The sequence below is a fragment of the Musa acuminata genome, chromosome BXJ3-9 (assembly GCF_036884655.1).
Source record: "Musa acuminata AAA Group cultivar baxijiao chromosome BXJ3-9, Cavendish_Baxijiao_AAA, whole genome shotgun sequence".
NCBI classification, from domain to species: Eukaryota; Viridiplantae; Streptophyta; class Magnoliopsida; order Zingiberales; family Musaceae; genus Musa; species Musa acuminata.
The window spans coordinates 10,230,239-10,252,395 of NC_088357.1; the positions used below are offsets into that span (position 1 = coordinate 10,230,239).

General features: G+C 36.5%; 1 protein-coding gene across 1 annotated transcript in view; it reads right to left on the reverse strand.

Annotated features, from left to right (window-relative positions):
- The window catches only part of LOC135649154 (separase-like), a 32,707-nt gene extending 13,323 nt beyond the window's left edge, over positions 1-19,384 (reverse strand). The window contains exons 1-20 of the mRNA XM_065167271.1: positions 18,554-19,384; positions 18,289-18,466; positions 18,091-18,198; positions 11,627-11,761; positions 11,059-11,552; positions 10,780-10,894; positions 10,556-10,681; positions 8,741-9,037; positions 8,538-8,657; positions 8,224-8,445; positions 7,994-8,104; positions 7,705-7,851; positions 7,220-7,591; positions 7,030-7,119; positions 3,073-3,330; positions 2,872-2,995; positions 1,892-2,779; positions 1,503-1,743; positions 1,302-1,404; positions 967-1,155 (exon numbers count right to left, since the gene is read on the reverse strand). Of these exons, the coding sequence (XP_065023343.1) occupies positions 967-1,155; positions 1,302-1,404; positions 1,503-1,743; positions 1,892-2,779; positions 2,872-2,995; positions 3,073-3,330; positions 7,030-7,119; positions 7,220-7,591; positions 7,705-7,851; positions 7,994-8,104; positions 8,224-8,445; positions 8,538-8,657; positions 8,741-9,037; positions 10,556-10,681; positions 10,780-10,894; positions 11,059-11,552; positions 11,627-11,761; positions 18,091-18,198; positions 18,289-18,466; positions 18,554-19,335 (5,100 nt within the window). The 5' untranslated portion in view covers positions 19,336-19,384. The remainder of the gene's footprint in view (positions 1-966; positions 1,156-1,301; positions 1,405-1,502; positions 1,744-1,891; positions 2,780-2,871; positions 2,996-3,072; positions 3,331-7,029; positions 7,120-7,219; positions 7,592-7,704; positions 7,852-7,993; positions 8,105-8,223; positions 8,446-8,537; positions 8,658-8,740; positions 9,038-10,555; positions 10,682-10,779; positions 10,895-11,058; positions 11,553-11,626; positions 11,762-18,090; positions 18,199-18,288; positions 18,467-18,553) is intronic.
- Between the last annotated feature and the right edge of the window lie 2,773 nt (positions 19,385-22,157).

Here is a 22,157-nt window from a genome sequence, read left to right on the forward strand (position 1 = left end):
GAATTAGATTAACCTTTAGTTTCGGATTCATACCCTTGATAGGAAAGCATTTAACTCTTCTCTCCAAATCAGTGTAGTTTCTTTTTCCTAATCCCATTAGCATTTAGAATTATTTGGCTGGAAAATTTATCTCCAACCTGTCTTGGGTTTTCTCCTTGTTTTGATCTAAGTCATAAGGGAAGAAAAAAAAATTCCCCAGGGATAGGTAGGAATCATACAGGCCCTTCTGGGACTCGTGCAGTATGAACAATGATTAACCAAGGTGGCATTATGCCAAAATAGACCCAGGGAAGTCATGGGCTGAGCTAGCAAGTTGGTAGGCCTGAATTGTGACACATATCTAGGAATGAGTCAGAAGGATTGTAAAGAATTTCTAAATTCAAATTTGCTTTTTTGACAAAATTCAATTGTCTAAAATTTAGTAATTGAATTTCCTAAACATTACTAAAAGTATTTTGAAATTTGTCAACAGTAATCCTGTTGAAAAATAGCATATAATAGAATACATTTATAGATACATCAGCATTAATTAAGGTGTGACATCTCATTCAAGAAATAGAAGTTAAAATTGATATTTTTAAATTAGATATCTTACCATGTTTTCTGTATAAATTAAAAGAAGAAAAAAATAAGGAGAAAAAAATGGGGCTAGGAGAGAACTAGTAAAACTTGTGGTGCAAGAATCATATAACTGATTCTTCATAAACACAGCTAAGTGGTTACCTCAAAATAAGAAAAGAAAAGAAAATGCCCAGTCAACTGCCCACTAAGAGAGTTATGGATTGACAGAACCATGTTTAAGATTAGTTTACAAAAATTATCAACAAATATTGAAAAGTCAAGCTATCAATGTAATAGCCATCTGAATAAAGTATATGCAAAACAAGTTCTGGCATATGGAAAGAAACCCTGCACAAACAGATTAGATCCATAATATCAAGGACACTAAATAAATCACCAACAAACCTCAGGAGTCTTAGAGCTGCAGGCCTTGTCCCTTGAATAATATTGGCAGTGTAGATACGTACCAACTGAGACTTGATGGAAATATGCAGCCCAATGGTTTAAAGAGATAGAATTTTCAGTTTGCAAAGGTAAAGAAATTGAGCCATCAAGTGTCGTGAGCAGAAATATGGAAGAAAGTAGTCGAGAGACCTGTACCATAAAGGAAATAAAAAAACAAAACTGTCTCAAAGTGAAAAATCGTTGACAAAAAATGAAATATTGCTCATGAAAATGTCACCGCAATCAACTGATAAACAAGCTTCCATGGAATATAAAGTTAAGAATATCCTGAAAACCTTCTGAAAAAGCAAAGGGCTTTCTTGGCAGAGTATGAAGGCTCTAAGCAACCACCGAAGGACGGTGGACATCTGGATCTTGGAAAGACTGCAGCAAGGGATCCTAATAAACACACAGAAATAGATTAGAACAGTATCAGTCAACTCAAGCAATAAATATAGTAGAAACTACCTATATACTATTATCTAGTCCAAGCTCACCTGGGATGCTCTGATATGATGTTCTTCAAAGAATACCAACTCATGTTATACAGTACTGCTGCACGTTCAATACGAAAGAAATCACCTAAACTTTCATCCACAACACACTCAATTAAGCTGGAATCCGGCATTCCACAATGCTTTAAGGATTTCCAATTGAACATCACCAAAACACATTGCCCAAACACTTCATGTACTTCATGCTCGCCATGCTTTCCATTGTGAGTACCTAAACACTTTGCTAAACAAAAACCACATACAAATAACTAAATGCCTGAAATGCATATTGATGAATGAACAAACAAATGGCATTCAGCAACTTCAAGGAGCAAATATGTCAAGATGGTGAACCATCTCGTAAACAGGCTTTTTTTTACCAAGTTCAGTACCTATCTTAAGGAGCAGCATCAGTACAAGACGCCGACGATGACATTCCCAATGCAGATGAATGATATTTTGCATGAATCCAGTTTCCATCACTTGATGGATTAGGCACCTCCAACACTCCATTTTGCTGCATTTCCATTCTTCTTTATCTCCACAATCAGCTACAGCAGCCCCATTGTGTTCCTTCAAAAGTTCTCCACAACTGAATGCTTCAGTACAAAGCTCATGATTTGCAGACCCATTGAACTTGCTATATCCTACAGATGTGGCATTCATGACATTACTGTCTTGGTTACTAGAACCATTTCTCCTCGCTTTAGATTGATGATTAAGATTTTTTGTTGAGCATCTTAAAGATTTTTTAGATATGTTCTTGACTTGTGATTTTCTGTTTACAGTTTTCAAAAGGCTTATCTCATCAGATTCCTTTGGCACTTGCCGAGTATGAAAAACACTTTTATGGCTATTCAGTGAGCGGCAGATGCTGCATACAGATGAGTTTTCTTCCTTGGTAGATGAGCATAATTTAATTGTCTGTTGAATTCTGTTACTGGCTTCCTTAATAGAATCATCATTTTGTAATATGCCACCATTAGCTTCTGGTTTCTGACAGATGTCAATGCAACTCACCATCTCAGCAAGTTCCAGCTTTTCAAGAGCTGATCTATATAAACCCAGAGCATCAGATAAGCTTCCTGTGGACTTGATCTGAGTGCCTTTGTCAAAGAGACTTCTGTATAAATCACCAACTTGCATATCGATTGTAACCTCAAAGACCATTTTGCAGCGAGTGCATGAGATAATGTTGTCATACTCCACAAGCAGCTTCTTAGCAGATTTAAGCTCATTTTCGGCCAAGTCCCATTGATGTTTCCTACGATATAATTGACCTGACAAGAAGTTCCAGAATTGATGTCCACAAGCGAAAAAAACATAGATGAAACATCAAGGACAGCTAAAAGAGTATAAGAAGAAAACAAACCTAACAGCATTGTGAAAGCAATTGCAAGGACTGGGAAACCTTGTAAACAGGATATGTTTTTTCCTATTCGAAAAAGGCATTCTGCCTCAGCACCATTACCAGTTGATTCATGGATAATCCCGACCTGAGAGTTAAATTATTTGTGATATCTAAGAATAAACAGATGATGCTAGATTATAACTTAAACAACAAAATATGAACCTGAAATGTACTTTCAAGGTAGCATCTGAGAACACTCCATGGACTAAGAAGAGAGTCATCTAAGTTCCCTGATTTATTAAAATCTGGCCATACGTCAGTGATAACATTGCTAATTGGCACAAGGCTGATGTGATCATTTCTGTATTGAGTTACTCCATCAGACTTCGATTGCGCTGACTGTTCAACAACTGTATAAATGAATTTCCTCCGTAAAATTTTGTTTCTCAGACAGAGTGCCTCTTTCGCGTATAGAAGAGCCTAAGCATCATATTCCCATTAAGATATCACAATATGCCAGAAAAAAAATTAAAATAATATACAAGATTGGAAGTATTAAGATGTATAGGTGAAAATGATCAATTCCAACTGATGTGATATAATGATGAAACCAGCTCGGCAACAAAAACTAAATGCGTGTACTATGTAGCCATTATTGTAGACAATGAACTTGGTGATAAAGTGATAGGATGGAAAGAGTCAGAAAAGAATTATAGCATTAAAATTTGTGTTAGAAGAAGAGATATTGAATTTGTAAGTATTTATACCCCTCAATAGGACTGCATGACCAAACAAATGGGAATTCTAAGAAAATCTAGATGGAATTAGCCAGTTTATGACTTTAACTGAAATCTTTTTCATTGGAGAAGATTCAAATTGTCATATAAGGATTGAACAAGGAAAAAATTAAAGGAATGTTTTGGATTCGGGAGAAGAACGAAGGGAAAGTATAATTTTAGATTTTGCTATATCCTATGATCTTATAATCATTAATACCCACTTAAATTTTTTTAAAGTAATCCTAAGAAATCTTGACTCATCAACATAGTTTGATGCCAACAGATATATATTTTAGGAAATAGAAGAGGAAAATAATAACTGGTTGTCCTATGATTAGATGATGGAATTTAAAAACAATAATAATACAAGGCCTCTTAGAAGTAAGATTGAAACTGAAGAAGTTCAGAATTCGAATGGAGACAATACCAAATACCATGTGAAGATTAATGACCACCAGAATCAGGAGGATGACAAAGGAGATTCTTAAGTAGTCTAAAGGAGAAGGCAAAGCTTCAATAGAGAGTTTGCTGTGGCATGAAGAAGTTCAATTTGTGATCCAAAAAATAATAATAAAGGTTTACAAAATTGAAAAAATGAAAAGAAAAGAATATTCATTATAGCTAAAAAGAGCAAAAAAGTTATAAGTACAACAAAATACAAAGTTAATGGCCATTCTTATGATAAGCATGGTATTAAGGAAAAGGAAAATGACAATTATCAGATTATTAAAGCTAGGGAAAGGACGAATCTTAGTTAGGTTATAGAATATTTATAAATAATGAAGCCTGAAGGATGCTATTTAGTGAATGAAATGGAGATTAATGTAAGTTTGATACTTTGTTATCTTACACAATGAATATTCTACAGATATAGAGATAAGCAATAACAGTAAGTATAAAATTCATATGTCTGTCCTAAATTTAGAACAAACAAAGCAAAGAAAACTTTCAAGAGAATAAAATTAATAAGAGAATAGGACCTGGTTGGTAGAGTTAAAGGAATCAACCAAAGATTAGCCTGACTAGTTTGTGAACAAAATTTTGATAATTAAATAAATGTCTAACAAATGGAGCAAGAGCATTTTAAAGAATTGCTCAAGTTATGTAGAAGTTAAGCCACACTATGAAACTTTGAAGAAAAAAAAAACAAGATGACTAAAGGAATATTAAAATGTGAATAATTATTTTCGATAATCAATTTGGTCTATAACCCAAAATTCAACCATGAAAGGTACTTATTTATAAAGGAAATTAATGAAAAACTATAAAGAGAAGAAAAAATATTTGCATATGGTTTCCAATCATCGAAAAAAATTATGAAAGAGTTCCTAGATAATTATTATTGGTGAGTTTTCAAAAGAAAGGGTTATCCAGCAATTATATCTATATATGATAAACGACATGTAAGATAGAGTTTTGTAATAATAAGAGAAGATAACTTCCATAAATATAGGGTTGTAACAAGTATAACCTCAAGATATCGTTGATCTATTATTCAACAAGAAAAAAAGTCCATAATTAAGTATTATGATATGTAAGTTTTGTAATAATAAGAGAAGAATTGAGTATCTTTAAAATGAATAGGCAAGAAGCCCTTTTTTAAGTAAATGTCATAGATGTCTTGAATCTATTATTCAACAAGAAAAAAAAAATGTATAAAAAACACTGTTTATGAAGTAAAAATAGAATGTTTATAGTCTGTTGTGTGTGTGAACTTTTGCTTCTTACAGTAAATAAAAAAAATTTATAAGTTCGACGAGCAAGTATATGGATCAGAGTGTTAAACAATCAAGAAACTAGATGCATAAAATAAATAACGTAGTTGAGATGCATTTTCATGTTACAGGAAAAGCCTAAATAGAAAGGTTTTCATTTGTGAACAATTAGTTACAGGGAAAGGAAAGGCGTACAGGTGGCCCTCTTTGGGGGTAAAGGTGTCATGATGCTATCTTGCTTCCTTGGTTGTATCGGGAGAGACAGATCCTTCTCTAGCTAAAATATCAATACTGCTTACTGTTGACTACATAACTCTAGCTAAAAGAACTCAACAACTAACGACACAAGACATACATTAGTGAGCTCTTTCGCACAACATTCTGTTGCTTGTTTACTTGTTTCATTCATATTTGAAAGAAGGACCGCCCTAGACAATGGTACTTCATTCTTGCCCGGCACAAGATAAATAGGCATTACTGTAACAGTGAAATCAAATCCATCTATCTTGCTTGCATTGTATGGAATAGATTAAAAAACACTGTATTGCTTACTTGAACTTATTGCCCAGTGCGCAAGCGCAACATTTTCTACCTATTGCTTGTTCCAGTGACTAGCCCCAATTTCATTGAATTTAAGATAGCTACACTAATATGGGAGAAAGTCAAAAACCACTAGAGACTCACTCCTATAATATCTGATTGATGTCGGCACGCCAAAGTAATAAGCTAACGCACCCCCTCTAAACACATAATGCTTGCTCAAACTCTAGCCATCCTGGGTAAGTTCCCCTACACCTCCTACAAGTATACCCAAGCCAATATATAGGGATTCCCCACACACATTGGTACCGTAACCTAGCAGTGACAAAACATGAAAGAGACGCTCAACTCAAAGGGACTAGATAGGGACACTACACCTTAGGGAAAGACCCACTCAGAGCATCTAGCCTTTGAAAGCAACTACCATGCGCTCCCCCTCGTTTTAGCAAAGCCTTTTGTAAGGGGACGTGGCTCTTCAGGCCTTTGGCTCACTTTTCCAAGTTCCAACTTCTTCCCTAGCAGTTTTTCTTTGATCCAAAATCCGTTATTGAATTCTCTCTTCATAGGGCAGCTAGAATAAAACTTGTTGATTGAAAGGTCTTTCCAGCTTTTTGAAACTCTTCTGGGTTCGTTGGAACACTCAGGAAAGAATTCCACTGGTCGGGCAATCCTGTTTTCATTCTCCAATTCTTGTACAAGTCTAACAGAGTTCTTAGATTAGACTTGGCTCAACTATGTTCTTCATTTTAGCCTAAGAACATAGACTTGATCGCTCCTATCCTAAGAACATAGACCTGCTACTATACTGATCTTATGGGTTCAATTGAAAAGAAATGACAAAATCCCCTAAAATTATACAAACATGTTTAAAGAAATCCTTTTAAATGTTGTAGTAGATGAACCAAGTCTATTAGATTTAGCAGTACAAGAGAGAAAGACATACAAAGAATTTATTAGAAACATCAAAAAAGAGAAATTTTTGCTTGTCCCTTTCCCTTAAAAAATCCCATCAACCATAGCCATTCTCATACTCAAACATCAATGAAGCTTCTACTATCATGATTACAATTAGAGTTCAAACCTCCTGGAAAACCCTGCCTGCAGTAAATATATAGAGAAATTAAGAACACACCCATATACATTACCTCAGAAATTCTTCCATTGGAGAAAAGCCTTTCAGACAAATCATGGTAAAGATAAGCAGCAATGAAAGCAGATTGATAGGTGAAAGGAACCTAAAACAGAGAAACAAAAGGCTCAATAGAACGTAAAGTACTTTCTCCGATCCATGAAGACAAAAACGATTAGAAGTTTAGTCATTTCCAAAAGAATTACCTCAGCAACTAGGGATGTTGCAACCTCTTTAACTTCTTCGGTACTAATTTGTGCACCGAAAGGTCTTTTGGAAGAATGTCCAGTTGCTTCAGAAAGAACAAAATCATTTGGGAACAACTTCTGCAATAACATGCATTGCGATGGAGGATGTTGTTTTATGCAATTTATCCAATAATCCAAAAAGTTGACATTTAAACCAAACTGTTCTGAGATGTTCAAAACAAAAACTTCATCAATTGGAGAGCTACAAAGTGAATGGTTAAGCCTTCTGTTAGACCATAGCATGAAAATGCATTTCTCTGACAACATATTCTCCGGCATGGAGAATCTGATTATCACCTTACAGATTTCAAGTTGAAATTTCAAGCAACCCTGAAGAGTGGCATAATCATAGTAAAAGTTACTGCACAGAATTGATACCAGCAAGCTGAAAGCAAGAAAGTTTTGACGGACAAACAAGAGCATCTCCAAACTTATCATTTTACCTTTAATGACAACAAATCAACCATAGAGCATAAGAGGGGCAAAATACTCATTGTTCCCCATTGATGGTAGTTGCTACGAGAACAATAACCTTGGACATTCATTTCCGACCATAAATTCAGTGCGCAATGAACATTATGCAGGATTACCTGTCCAGACACAAAAAAGTTAAGATACGGGAAATTCTATTGTAGTTCTTAGTTCTTACTCCCCCTGGCTCTAATATCCACAAAGACAGCATCACTAACATTTGCTTCAGAGAGTTCTAAGAAATGCTCATAGAAAACTTACACCACAGTCTTGATTAGCCTCCTGGGCACAATGTGCATACAAGATGTATGTGAGGGCCAATTGATGAGAAACTGAAGCAATATCTTGAGAAGAATCATCAGATATGAATCTCTGTTACATTTAGAATGAGATGTCAACCACTTCTGGGCATAAGATTGAAAACAATATTATGCAAAAACAAAACAATCTAATAAAATGTGCAATAACAGAGAAGGAAAAAAGGAACACACAAGTAAGGAAATAGCTTCAGAAAGGCATTCAAGACACTTGCTTAAGCCTTCTGTTCCATGAGCCCTAAAAGCCCTTCCTTTGGTGACTAAAACCCTAGATCTTTGCAGGATATAATCTTTCGAGGTATACACATCTTTTAAAAGAAAATCCATAACTTTTAATTCCATTTTTTGACATAACTTTGGATTTCGAGATTCCATCAGGTTATAGGCAACAAGTTCCTGCAAGAATTCAGAAAGCACTCAGACAATTTGCAAATAAAACAAATTACCAAAAATTAAAGCAATCACAAAGAAAAAATAAGTGTCCAGACCTGCTCAAGGATTATGCTTATTATTTTCATTGACCAAGTCGAATGATAGTCCAGTAGTGAGGAATAGAGAACTGGTGCATTATCAACCGCATCAACATCCTTAAATTCTTTACATGAGATCTAAGCTTACAAAAGGAAAGTCAAAAATTTAGGCCAACCTTATAGCAGAAAGTAAAGACTATAAAATAAATTTACAGTGTTACCTTAACCCACTGTTTCATCAAGGTCAATAAGCCAGTCATGTCATGGAGTATATCTTCAGCAGCAGAGAGTTTATAAAGACTTTTAATGATGATTTCTTTTATGTTTTTGGCACCACATTTGTAAAGAAAATCAATTACTGTAGCAATCCTCGACAATGCATCATTAATGGCATCTTTATATTGAACTTCAGCCATATTATCGCTGTAGACTCCCTTTGACTTAGATGAGTACATACCGCACATGAGTTTGACATATGTCCATATTATTTCAATACACAATTGTAATGCTTTTGATGCCTGAAAATGAATGATGAAGACTTTTAAATATGCAAACGGTCAGACCTCTATTAGAAGCAAATAAGAATATCATGATTAAATGAGACGTAAATTATACAAGGACAATGATAAGAAGAAAAAACTCTTCTGAAATGGAATATAAGCTAAGGCAAAACCCACATTGGAGATACATGAGCAGCTGATTGAGCCAAAAATTGCACAGAAAATAAACCAATGCAATTCAAATAAGTACAATCCAATCAAGATCCATCCCACAAGTTGCATACCCCTGCCCCTCCACCCTTCCTTTCCTCCTCATTATTTCAATTGTCACCATCTCATAATCACAACAGGAAATGACAACTCATTGCTTTACATTCTACAGTAACATCCTTCACCTTCCCTCAAGGCTTAAAGTATCAGTTTTTTGTTTGGCCCAATCCGTAAAGTTTACCTTTTCAACATCACAACTTGAGTTTCAATACCTTCAGCTAAATAAGTTTTAGAAAATAATTAATGAATCGAAATAAGAAAGAGCAAGATAAAAAAAGTGGCCAAATGTTTTTAAAATGTGTCTATTTTCCTTGGAAAATTTTTAAGCCGCAGAAAGTATTATCAAAGAACTTCACCAGAAATTACGTTGACAACATAAATATAGAAAATTCTGAGTTATAGAGTGATCATTTTCCCTATAGAATACAAACCATATGGGTTATCCAAGCTATACCTCGAGAATATACATATTGTACAACAATGTGAACTTTTCTTGATATGGGCTCCACAATTGATGACACAGAAATACGAACTTTGAGTGTTAGAATTACATACTTAGGTGGTTTGATTGCATTCTAGTAAATAGCTTATAACACCTTGTTTATGAAAATGAAATAGTCAGAATTTTAAAACTTAATACAGGCGAATAAAATAAAGGAGTAATTTGCTCCCCTCAAACATGGGAAGCTATCACTTCATTTCTATAACTAGAATAGGAAAATCTTTGCACAGACACGTGTTCATTCACCTAGAAAAAAATAATTTACCAGAAAATCTCAAGAGTGAGAGCTGAAAATTAATAAACTAAAATCAATTAGTTTATGTGAAACTTGTATTTATGGCAGTAATTACCAAATTGCATTAAAAAAAAGAACTTATAAATTTTAGACCAAAACTAGCTGGAATTTAAAATTAATTCAGTGTTGGTCAACTATTCTGTTTTAGGCAACATGGATAGTTATCAGTCAAAACATTGAACCTTAATACAAGTAAAAGAACACTCAAACCATGGTCCAACTAGGGTTTATAGATTACAGGTGAGGAGTTTTGTGTCAATCTAGCCTTACACATTTTATTCCAATGGCACCCATATTGAATCGTTTGTTTCAAAATTGTCAAGACAACATAAATGCACAGCTTTATTATAGACATCTATACAATGAAAAAAAACACAAAGAAATTGGCGAGTATATAAAGAACTTCCGTATTATAACTGGCTAGCAAAGGGAAGAAGATATTACAGTCATATACTAAAGACATGCATACCTTCTCCAACCATCCATTATTGTAACATACAGCTCCAACATTACTAATTGCTGAAATAAGAAACTTCAGCTCTTGAGGCTCAATCCATGTACTTGAAATGATACAATTGATGTGAAGAAGACTCTTCTGAAATAAGAAAATAGCACCATGTGGCAGAAAAGTGTATGAGCAGATATTAGATAAAGGATGAATTATTAAATTTGACATATGATGATCAAAATGACCTGGTATTTTCCATCAGTTAGAAGGGAGATTCTGAAAGCTGCAACTGCAACTTGAAGCAATGTTCCATGGCTTTCATTTAACCTCTGCTCCACCCTCTCAGATATATCACTATGTCTACATGTTGACAAGTCAATAACATCACTCATAAAAAATTTAAAAATAAATGAAGAATTCTTCATAAGCTATTAAATATCATGATTAGAATATGATCCAGAATAAATCAAGAAAATTAAAAGCATGCAGATGAACTACCAAAGAGATATTTTTCATACTCTTACCTGGAGGCAGCAAGTATTATATCAGAAAACTGATGCAACACCTTCTGAACATAATTTAAGGTGTCCGAATGAAGAATAGATTCTTGTTCAGGAGTCAAGTTTTTCCAAGCTGTGTTTACATTTTCAACTATTGGCCTACATAGAAACTCCAAAGCATCTATATATGAAATTAGCGAGGCTTTTCCATGTGTCTGCATACAAGCATCAAACTTGCCAGATTCTGAAGCCACCGCCGGCAAAACCCTCGAGTCTTTGATCTCACTATTGAAAACTGTTTCATTTACATAACTTGACATGTGAAAGCTACTTGCTAAACTGTCCAGTATAATAGACAATTTTTGCAGATCAACTCCACAGTCATGAAATAACATGATAGTGTTGGCATTATTAGAACTATGGAAATCACTCACACTTTCTTTAGGCTGAATACTGCTAAATTTAAAGTGCAAGCCACTAGCATAAAGAGTCAAAATTGATGCAACAAGGGAGGACACCTGAGAAAAGCAAATATTATATTTCATTGAGTTGATGAAATTATAAACTCTGAAATAACAAAATGGTCATGTACCTGAAGGACATCTTCACCTTGTTCATATAACAGGTTTGCTGAACTCCTACATATATCTATATTGGCAGCACAAATTCTGCTAGCAAAATATGATACAATTTCAAGAAACTCATTTACAGCTTCCAGCAAATCAACCTGCATAATAATACAGGTAAGTGAAGCTAAATAATGCACTGATGTACATAGAGTAGTATAAAGCATAAATTCATTGAATTCATCTACATTAAAGACCAATAAGACTATAAGTTGAATTTTCACATCATAAGACCAATAATTTTGTACCAGCATAAACTAGTGAAATGTTTTTGTCTAATAATTGCAACTGAATTTCAGTGAAGATCAGTCAAAAGTCAGACTAAAAACAAGGACAGGAAATATTTTTCAAATCTTCTTAACTAATAAACTCTTACTCCCAAGTGAGTTAAATTATAATTGAAAAGCTTTTGGGATGGCTTTTTCATTCATGTGTGCTGGCACATCTAGAAGCATAAATCTACAGTATTCAGGGGAGGCCGCAAATAGCCTAAAGAAATCCTAGGTGCTCTTAGTTAGTTCAGAGCAAGGTTCATAATTTCATACCATACCGGAGCATTGAGCTCAACTCGGTACGAGTATACCAAGCGGTACGATCTGACATACCGCTCGATATAGATATAGATATATATATAGATATATATATATATATATATAATAAAAAGGTTCAAAAATAAGAAAAAGAGCGACGTTGCCTCGTTTATTCTCCCCGCGAAGCCTTGACGACATCACCAAGGCTTCTTCTCCCCACACGGATGAGAAGTCGCTGACGACACCGAGACCTCATCGCCTCAGACGAGGAGGAGGCGACATCTCATCTATGGCGTCTGGCGAGGGAGGGCAATGACGGATCGAGATCATCAAGGGAGAGTGACGCCGGATCTCCAGGTTCTCCCTTTTCTTCTCCCTCTTCTTCCTTCTCCCCCAGTTAATACCGCCTGGTGGCAAGCGGTGACGGTTAAAATCGACCATCACCAACAAATTTCGGATGGTAATGGGGCGGAAACAGCCCCATTCGATGGTACCGCCCGATACAGGCAGTATCATTAGAAATTAAAAACCTTGGTTCATAACTCTAAGAAATTATTGTCCCATGAGAAAAGGTTTTACCGTTTGATTCTTTTTGTGACCACCCTTATAGTTAGTGTTTTCCTATTGTCTTTCCTCTATTCTTCTCTTCTATTCTTTTGTACTTTCATTTGATGAAATAAAATGAGACTTTCTGCCTCTGCATCAAAAAACAATATTACCTTTGCCTCAAAAGGAAATAATCCAGTAAAGTACATATATCAACAGTATAAATAACAATAACAACAATCCCAAGCCATAATGTCCCAACCATTTGTTATAGACTACATAGATATTTTACCATCATGCCAGTGAAGAATATAAGCCTTCCAATAAATATTTACTATATTATATTTTCTTTAGCAAATAACAAGAAAATGCCCATGTACATAGCAACTCACACATAAATAAGTTGACTTTGCCATCTAGATTTCTTCCTGCCTTTTCTTGTCTTTCAAATATATGAAAATTAATAATAAACATATTGCTAATGGTCTGTATCGTCAAGGTTCTGGAACCAACTTATCCCGCAACAAATTAAAACATCATTTATGAATCTTAACATAACACTGGTAAGCTAAAACTTTGACTGTTGTATCATGAGTTAAACTTGCATATACAATTGTGTCAAAGGACAGAGGCGAACAAATTAAGATAAAAATATTTGGACATACGATCCAATCCTGAAAAAGAAAAGGTTGCCTTCGGCTATATTTTATTCTTAGCACTAAAAAATAGCACAAAGAGGAGTTAAAGTTTATTAAATGAAAAAACAGAGATACCATGACACTAGATAAATTGTGATAACAATAAATCTCAAGAGAGCAGACCAGATTTTACAAGGAAAAAAAATCAGAGAGAGACAGAAAAAGAGGAATAATACCTGGTGCTTGTTGCTTAGTTAAAGAATTTAATCACAAGAAAATATAGAAAATAGAGTTAACATAAATACATAGAACAGTTAGGGTAATGAACCAAAAGGAATCAATTTTCATTAGATTGAACATCTAGAAAAGCCAACTTTTCTACACAACAGCCCTGTAATATATAAACATCCAAAAACCCAAACCATAGACATATAAGAACTCCAAAATAAGCAATAGTTATGCGAGAAGAATTTTCCTCACTAACAACTTCATAATCACATTGATGGGAGCTCACTTAGTCGGTCAATCCCCATATGTAACGTGGTGAGCATCCAGTGTCAGAATTAATAGTTCACACCCTTGCCAATATCAGTCATTAGTGTTGATCCAGATGGATCGTTGATGGGCTTGCCTCATAACATTCACAAACCATCACTTGACTCATTAGCTGTACACTAACAAGGACTCTCCTCAACTTCCCTTTATCAACTATGCATTTATTTCTCCACATTCCTCAACTCAAACACCAACTTAAGTATTGGAGGACCCTGCTGAGGTTAGACTTCCTAGCTCCAGGTTTGCATTCCGACCAACTCATTCTGAAGTGATGCCCACTCAATGAAAGAATGACGTTATGTCAGATAACACATACCATGTCAAATAAATGATAAAAAAGTGCAACACCACACATAAACTTCCATCTAATGTTACATCAAAAAATTCACCATACCTGAATCCCGAAGGTTCACTTTAAATCTCATATATAGATATATCTCATATTCACCATATCCAAATACCAATGACTCATTTAAAAGGTGCCCATATGGTTATTAATAAGAAGCCAAAGTCAAGAAGTCATTTTTAAAAGTGAAAATTTTCAAAATGATGTTAGAATTGCGTTATTTAACATTCCATAAAAATGACCAAAATATACTTGTATTTAATCCTATGGACCAACAGTTAGCACATAGCTGTTTGATTGTTTGTTTGATCAATTAATGTTATCATAGACCACTGGCATATCGATACTGAATGACCACCAATGATCAATGGGTCAATGGTTATTCAATTGACACCAAGCTCTCATATGACTAAAAGAGGGTCAACTGATGGCTAATTATCAATCACCTATGATTCTGCAATAGGTCGACGATCAAACTATTAACTGTTGGTAAACAATTAAATATTGAGCAAACATCAATCATCAGTAGATCAATGGCCATCATGTGGTGATCATGGATGTTCATGATTGTCGAGGGTTAACAATCAACTTACTGTAATTACCAAGCTAATGATGGGGTAGGAGATTGTCATGCATGGTGGGTAAATAAAGAAATCGATTGAGATTAATGGTAGCTCAACAACTAAGTTTTTTGCTATAAAACATGGAACTTATATCAATATCATCGAAGCCAATCCAATTTTAGCTGATTTCTCAATCGAATAGCTAGAAATAGATTTCAATTAGTATAAATCTATTGAATTTGATCAATGTTCGCTAGTTTTTTATAGGTTTAATCAATTTGATAGGGACAAATGAAGAAAAAGAGGGGAGGTGCAGAATGAAGCAAAGGATAAGAGAGCAGTTGAGATGGAGGAGTTATGAAAGGAAATATATGACAATGCACAACATAGAAAAGAAGGCACCAGTAGTATTTCATTTGTTATTTATTGCAACCAGTGCATTGTCATTTACCACCACTGCATGGTGTTTCCACTGCTATATAAAAGAGATCGGAAAGGATATAGAGAGAGGAAAGGAGATGAACAAAGAGTAGGTTTTGAATTCTTAAGGAAATAAGAATATTATCATGGAAAAGAAAGATGTCAAACAATCTAGAACTTATCTCAAATTCCACAAGTGCTCTATTTCGACCATTTTCCTATATCTTTAAATTACTCTTATTTTAATGCTGATTATAGAAATATTAGTGAGACCAAGGAGTAAAATCTAGGTCACATATTGATATGGGTAATCAGATGGACCGAGACAGTACTGGAACCTATAGTGTAACAATATGGGTCAATACTGTTGAATTTGGAGTTAATAATGAATAAGAATATGATTTTACCATCAATGGCACACAATATATGCTGAAAAAATGATAAGTAAATTAACAAATGATGCATGTATTATAGACATCTAATCAAAAATTAAATTTCATACCTCACTAAATAGCCTACTACTACCACCAAGATTATTGATGTGATTTCAATGAGATGTAGTTCAAATCTTCAATTTACTCAGTTGTAGATGAATATTATAATTTTAACGAACCTACTGGCGAAATTGCTGACATGACTCGCTGGTGCTGATGTTTGGTGTGTATTGATGAAGTAAAATAGTAACAGTCATGACCTCGGTGTCATCAATGTAATAGTTGGGATAGGTACAGTTGTGGCAAGTATGGCAAAATGATCAATTGTTATGATATTGTTGCTCAAGGGATTCATGTTGGTAGGAAGATTGCAACCAGAAAGAACTTTTATCTGACTCAATATCTTGTAAGCATTCTCTCGTCTCCATGAGGTAATCAATTACCTTCCTTTCTCCTTGTTTTTTCCAACCATAAGTAACATTGTCCCCCTGATTCTCGTATTCATCATGGATGGATGATGTAGATGTCCATCTGTCAAGGTCCTCCCTCTAGGTTTCTTCTGCAGATTTAGGACTTTGGGCATCCAATTTTGCTCTACTAGCCAAATGATGCTTTATCCTAAGTATTTCTCCAATCTAATTATTGTAGTCACAATGGATGCTCTTGTCAACGACAATGGTAGTCTGCACTTAATCAACATTTATTATTCTGATAAAATTTGTCTAAAAAACCAAAAACTTATTCGGTGCAAGACTATAAAAATTAGATTTGATTTGTAAAATGGTTGACACCTGATTAGATCTACACAAATCTAGACAAGAAGCACAGGTGTAGGCTAAATTCATGCAAATGTATGCCTACTCTATAAGGATCTAGGTTGGGCCCAAGGAAATTTAGACTGAATTCACTCGGATAGATACTAAATTTAAACAGAGCTAAGTAAGATGCATGTGTATTTAGGCTGAATCTGCATGGGTCTAAACTACATCAACCAAATCAAGGCTGAGTTGTACAAATGTTGCCTATATTGATGCAAATAGAGACCAGATTCATACCTATCTAGCTTATATCTATGTGAATTTTGACTAAATCTATGGGGATCTAGATGGGATCTACATGAATCTTGGGAAAAAAAATCCAAGTAAATATTGGTCGGACTTGAATGGATCTTGGCTGATTCATGTAAATTTTAACTGGATCCCAGCAAATCCAACTTCGAAGGATGTACATCTATGTTAGATCTGCATCGATATGGTCTCATTTTGATGAGATATTAGGAGAGGGAAACATATAGATATAAAATTAAGTTGCTATCTGATTAAGAGAAAATAGTACAATAATAAAACTAAATAACAAAGCTTCAACTAACCGAAACTATGAAAAAATTTTGAATTTGGACTTCGGATGCAGTTTCATTAAAGAAAAAACCAGGTAAGGTTTCTCGAGTTTGATTCTCTATTTGCTAAATTTTAAAGTTAGAATTTAGAAAGAACTAATGACAGATTGGAATCCCTAACATGCCTGAAACAAGCAATAGGCCCAATTTGATATTATTTTTAAAATTTAGGCATTAAATATTCCCCTCTATCTCTTTGTCTGTTGGGCAGGAGACTGAGAAGGGCTTTTGCCTCGTGCTGCCACCCCCTGCTCATGCTGCTGACGCTCACTTAGTAGTTCTTCTCCTCCTAGCTTGCTCCTCCTCCTCCTCTTCTTCTTATTAGTCTTCTCTAGTTCTTCTCGCCCTCATCCTCCTCTTACTTTGACTCCTTTCCTCCTTCCCCCCTCGTCTTCTTCATCTCTTGTTCCTCTTCTTTTTACCCTCAACCTCCCCTCCCCTTCTTGATGGTGACTGGTATATCAGTGTACCATGTGTTGGTACGCTGATACATACCAAATCTGTATCAGTTTGGCCTCAGTGACCGAAATTTTGAACCATGATCTTAATCAAGGTAAGAAACTAGAAGTTCAACTAAGTCTCCTCACCTACTCCTACTGGTATACACTTTAAATAATCCATCTTCCTATTATATTCAAACTAGTTCCCCACCACTATTTTACAACCATTTTAAAGATTTTCTGTAAATCCTTTGTTTACACAAATCAATGTCCAAAGTTCATACATGACACAGATAGTAATAATGATATGAAGCAGCAGGAATATTTAGAATTGCATAATAGGTACATAAAAAATCAAATCTCATTATTTAATGAGAACTTAGATTTACATGAGATTTACACAAATCAATCCAAAAACAATGTGTATTAACATGAGTCAAAGGTAAGTTTCCAAGTATCTTTGGTTGCAAAAACATAGAATTTTCATGAGAACTCCAAACTTATAGCATTTATTATACTGGAAATTATTGATAAAAGAATTAACGGGAGAAACACATATCACCTTGCAGCTACACACAATAGACTCCAGAGTTAAATTTAGAATGCCAAGCAAAAGGAAGCTCCCACCAGCCCACTGCAAGTTGATAGATGAAGTGATCTTTCTCACCATCTGCTAATTGGAAATCCAATAGTCAGCATCCATTTAGACAAGCATGTTTAAACTAAGAGAATATAACCAGACTGTTATCCTAGTACATACACTTGCAAAGCGATCTACTGAACGAGATATTATACACTCCCTCAACACTCTGAGGCAAAAACGTTGCACCAGCTCTTTTTCAAAATCTGTGTATTCTTCGACTAAGAAAAGTGAACACTTGTACAAGGTATTTACAAGCAAAACCTGGTACTTCTGAAGTGCTTCTGGATTTAAGAACCTGCGATGTAATGCTTTTTTCTTCTTTTGCTTGATCCACAATTTTGGAAAGAAAACTAAACAGTATGTAATAATCTGAAAGACATACCGAAGCCATGGCTGAACCTGATCAGCCAGAGTCAAAATTCTGTCATAAGCAACTTCCTTCGTGATCTTACTCTTGTACGCACAGCCACTGAGGACGGTAATGACCTCGATAACCAGCATGGTGATTTCCGGATCATCAGCACCAACTTGTTCTGGATCAGGTAAGAAGCAACCACCACCAGCAATCTTCATCTTGCGCGACTTGGGCATAGAAGCAGCCTCGACCAGTATTGCCCCGAGGCTCTCGAGGAGTGCCAAAGCCTCCTCTTCAGCCTCCGCGTACCTCCCACAGGCTTCCAAGCAGACCACAAGCCGGCCCCTCTGGAGGTGAACCGAGTACGGCTTACCAGCGAGGCAAGGGCTAATGCACGCCAAGCAATCAAGCAAAAGCCGGTACACCGCAAGAAGCTCCACGATGCGCCGGTCGTCCACGTCGGCATTGGTCGATTTGGGGCTCTTGCGGAGGAGTGCGGGGAGGTGTTTCAGGGCGCGGCAAAGGAAGGGTAGAAATTGCTTCGCAAGGGGGCGGAGCGCCGCGGGATCTGGTTCCAGCTTCTTCTTCTTCTTCGGAGGGCCTCTCTTCTTGGGAGCGGCGGTGGCGGAGACGGAAGACGAAGTGGTGGTGGTGGCGCCCTTCTTGGTCGCGGGTGGGTTAAGGTTGTGGGAATGAAGAGGAACGAAATCGCCGAACGGGAGGAGGAAGGAAGCGAACCGATCATAGAGGCCTCGGTAGTCGCAGCTCTGCAGGGCATCAAGAAGGAGAGCGGAGGCGTCGGGCTCCATTAGCGGTGCCCGATCGAAACCAGCGGGGGGAGGAGTGGTGACGAAGGGAGCGGCCGGGTAGGAGGAATGGGGCAAGAGATGGGAATGGGCGGGAAATTTATGCGATTCGACGCAAGAAGATAATTTCCCTCGGCGTGGCAACGGGCCGTCCACGTGTCAATTGACGGCCCAAAATCTTTGAGCCGTAAAAGGTGTAAATGAGCCCTAGCAACGTCAATAGATGGCCCGATGAGATTTGGGCCTAAAATTGCTAGAAGTCTAGAATCTATAATATCCGAATAATTAATTAACTCATAAGAAATGAATGAATTGTAAGAAATCACAAGAAGTAGGGCATCGACAAATTTCCTCTTCTCATCCTCGAATCATCCATCAAGTATTCAAATACCCAAAATCAGTATCAAATTGATTTATAATTTAACAGCTTAAAATAAAACGATTTCATGACTTCCAACTAGCAATTCTTTTTTTATTATTTTTTCTTTTTTGGGGGTGATAAAGTATTATAGTATTAGGACATACTCCTTAGACGGAATCCAAATATAACACGTATTTTTATTTTTCAATAATCATTTTAATACTAATTAGTAGTTACTTTAATCCAACTTATAATATTCGTACATGAATTATATCTTATATGTATCTCATGGACCTCCAAATCAACATGTTCACACTTTCTAATTTCTCGAAGATAGGAGAAATAAAAAGTCTAGAAATAAGCTATGAAATTTTCTTTTAGGTTTAATTTGGAGAGTGAAGATAGTTTTTGGATCATCACATGACCTAATAACTAATCCAAAGGGGTACATATAAGGGCCCATCGATCCACCAAAATGTGAGGTATGGGATAATCAATTTACACAACCCTACTTCTGCATATGTGAATATTATTTCTATGAATTTTCATTATCACTGTATTTGAATCTACTATCATTAATGGAGTCGCCACTTGACATCTTGTTATGCTTTCTAAAATGTGTTCAGACTAAATTATGTTGCAGTTGTTTGATTTTGGAACATTATAGATTTGATTAGTGATGTCCCTAAAACACCTATATTTTTACTAGTGCGTGTGATTTGGAGTGAGTTACTTTGGAATTCTAACCACTCTCGCTTTAATGCACGTTGGATTTCGTCGTTGGGCATCATAGATAGATTTGCTTAATGGTGTCGCTCACTTCCTCCCTAGGTTGTCACCTCCACGGGATCTTAAAACCTCTGCTGATAACGTACTTGGAATTCGTTTCACTTCCTCCCTTGGTTATCACCTGCACGAGATGTCGAAATCATGCATGACCACGGCGACGACGAAGCTTCCGGGCGGCAACTCACGTTGTGGTCATTGCACTCTCGCCAGAAGTGGCCGATGGATAATTAAGAGAGAGACAGAAGTGGATGGTGGCTGAACATCGGCTAATGATGTAATTATTAACTCATTAATTTTTCTTTTTATTTGAAGATTTAGAACATCATTGTATAAATTTTACATGTATATTAGAGATAATTTTTTGACGGTGCACAAGTGTTCTTGTCCTGACTCCATTTCCTCGCCAAGAACACAGCAAGGCCACACCACATACGAGGGAAGAAGGATAAGACAAGGTAACCAGTGGTGGAGTTCATGGCACATGAAGACCGAAGACTCTCGTCCTCGAGATACGAACCCCAAATCTAAGCTAAACCCAGCGGAACCGGTGATCCAGATCCCCGGGCCCCACCCATCAGACGACGACCGGCCGAGCCAGGAGAAGACGCACAGGGACATGGCCCCTCCGGTACCACCCCTTGTTCTGGGCGACACAATGGGCACAGAAACAAACAACGGCGGGCGAGGAGGGAGAGGGGGCAACTCGGCCGATGGGTGACTGAAAAGGGAGCCAGCGTCGTGTTGACCCTTCGGCGCAGGGTTGGGGTCTGGCCCTTCGGCGGAGCGTTGGGGTCACCGAAGCGCTTGGAGAACGGTGAGCCGCTTCACAGTCTTTGACTCAGAAGCAGCTGCGTCTCCTTTTCCTCGTTGTTTAGTCTGCCTAATGGTGGAAAGCTCGTGTTAAAGAAACACCGCGACACACTTGACCGTGAACATGCATGCATGACTGCATATGCTGTCGAGGGCGATTAGAAATGCATGCTAGAAAAGATCCAGCTGTCTCGGTGTCCACTATTGGTTGCAATTTAATCTTGATGCTTTGGTTGCAGCTTTAATAGTAGGATCATTCTTAAGATCGGATGGTAAGATTAACCCCTTTGATTTAAAGGTACATTACACAGTATCTATTATGTGATTTGGTTGTCTCTTTATTTATCTGCTAGTGAAATCACGTATAGTTTACAAGAGGTAGTGGTCAAGTTGTATTTGTGGATATCACATCAAAGGATTAAATGCCGCAAATGGAGCAGTAAACAGCTCAGTTGCAGGGAACCAAACATGAGTAGAGTATTGTAAAAGAGTGGATTCAGAGAACCCATGGTTTGGAAGGTTCTCGCCAACCTTACAGGCTCAGAACTTTTGACCGAGAGAGGCCGGAGAGGGAGGCTTGTCAAAGCATCAAAGCTCAAATGACTCACGGTTGTCATGGGATTTGTGAGCTCCTCCTCCATTAGCCATTCAAAGTGGGTGGTGGTTGGCATGGAATTTCATTAACAAAAGGCCATGGAAATGAACCTTTACACTGCAGAGCAACCGGTCCAGAAGACATCCTCAAAAGTGAAAGATGCAAACATCCCCTAAATGATGCATGTCCAACATAAAGCTGAAGCTAATCAATCATAAAGTGGTAAGTATACATTTGCAGATATTCTTTCATATGGGCCACAAAGAGACT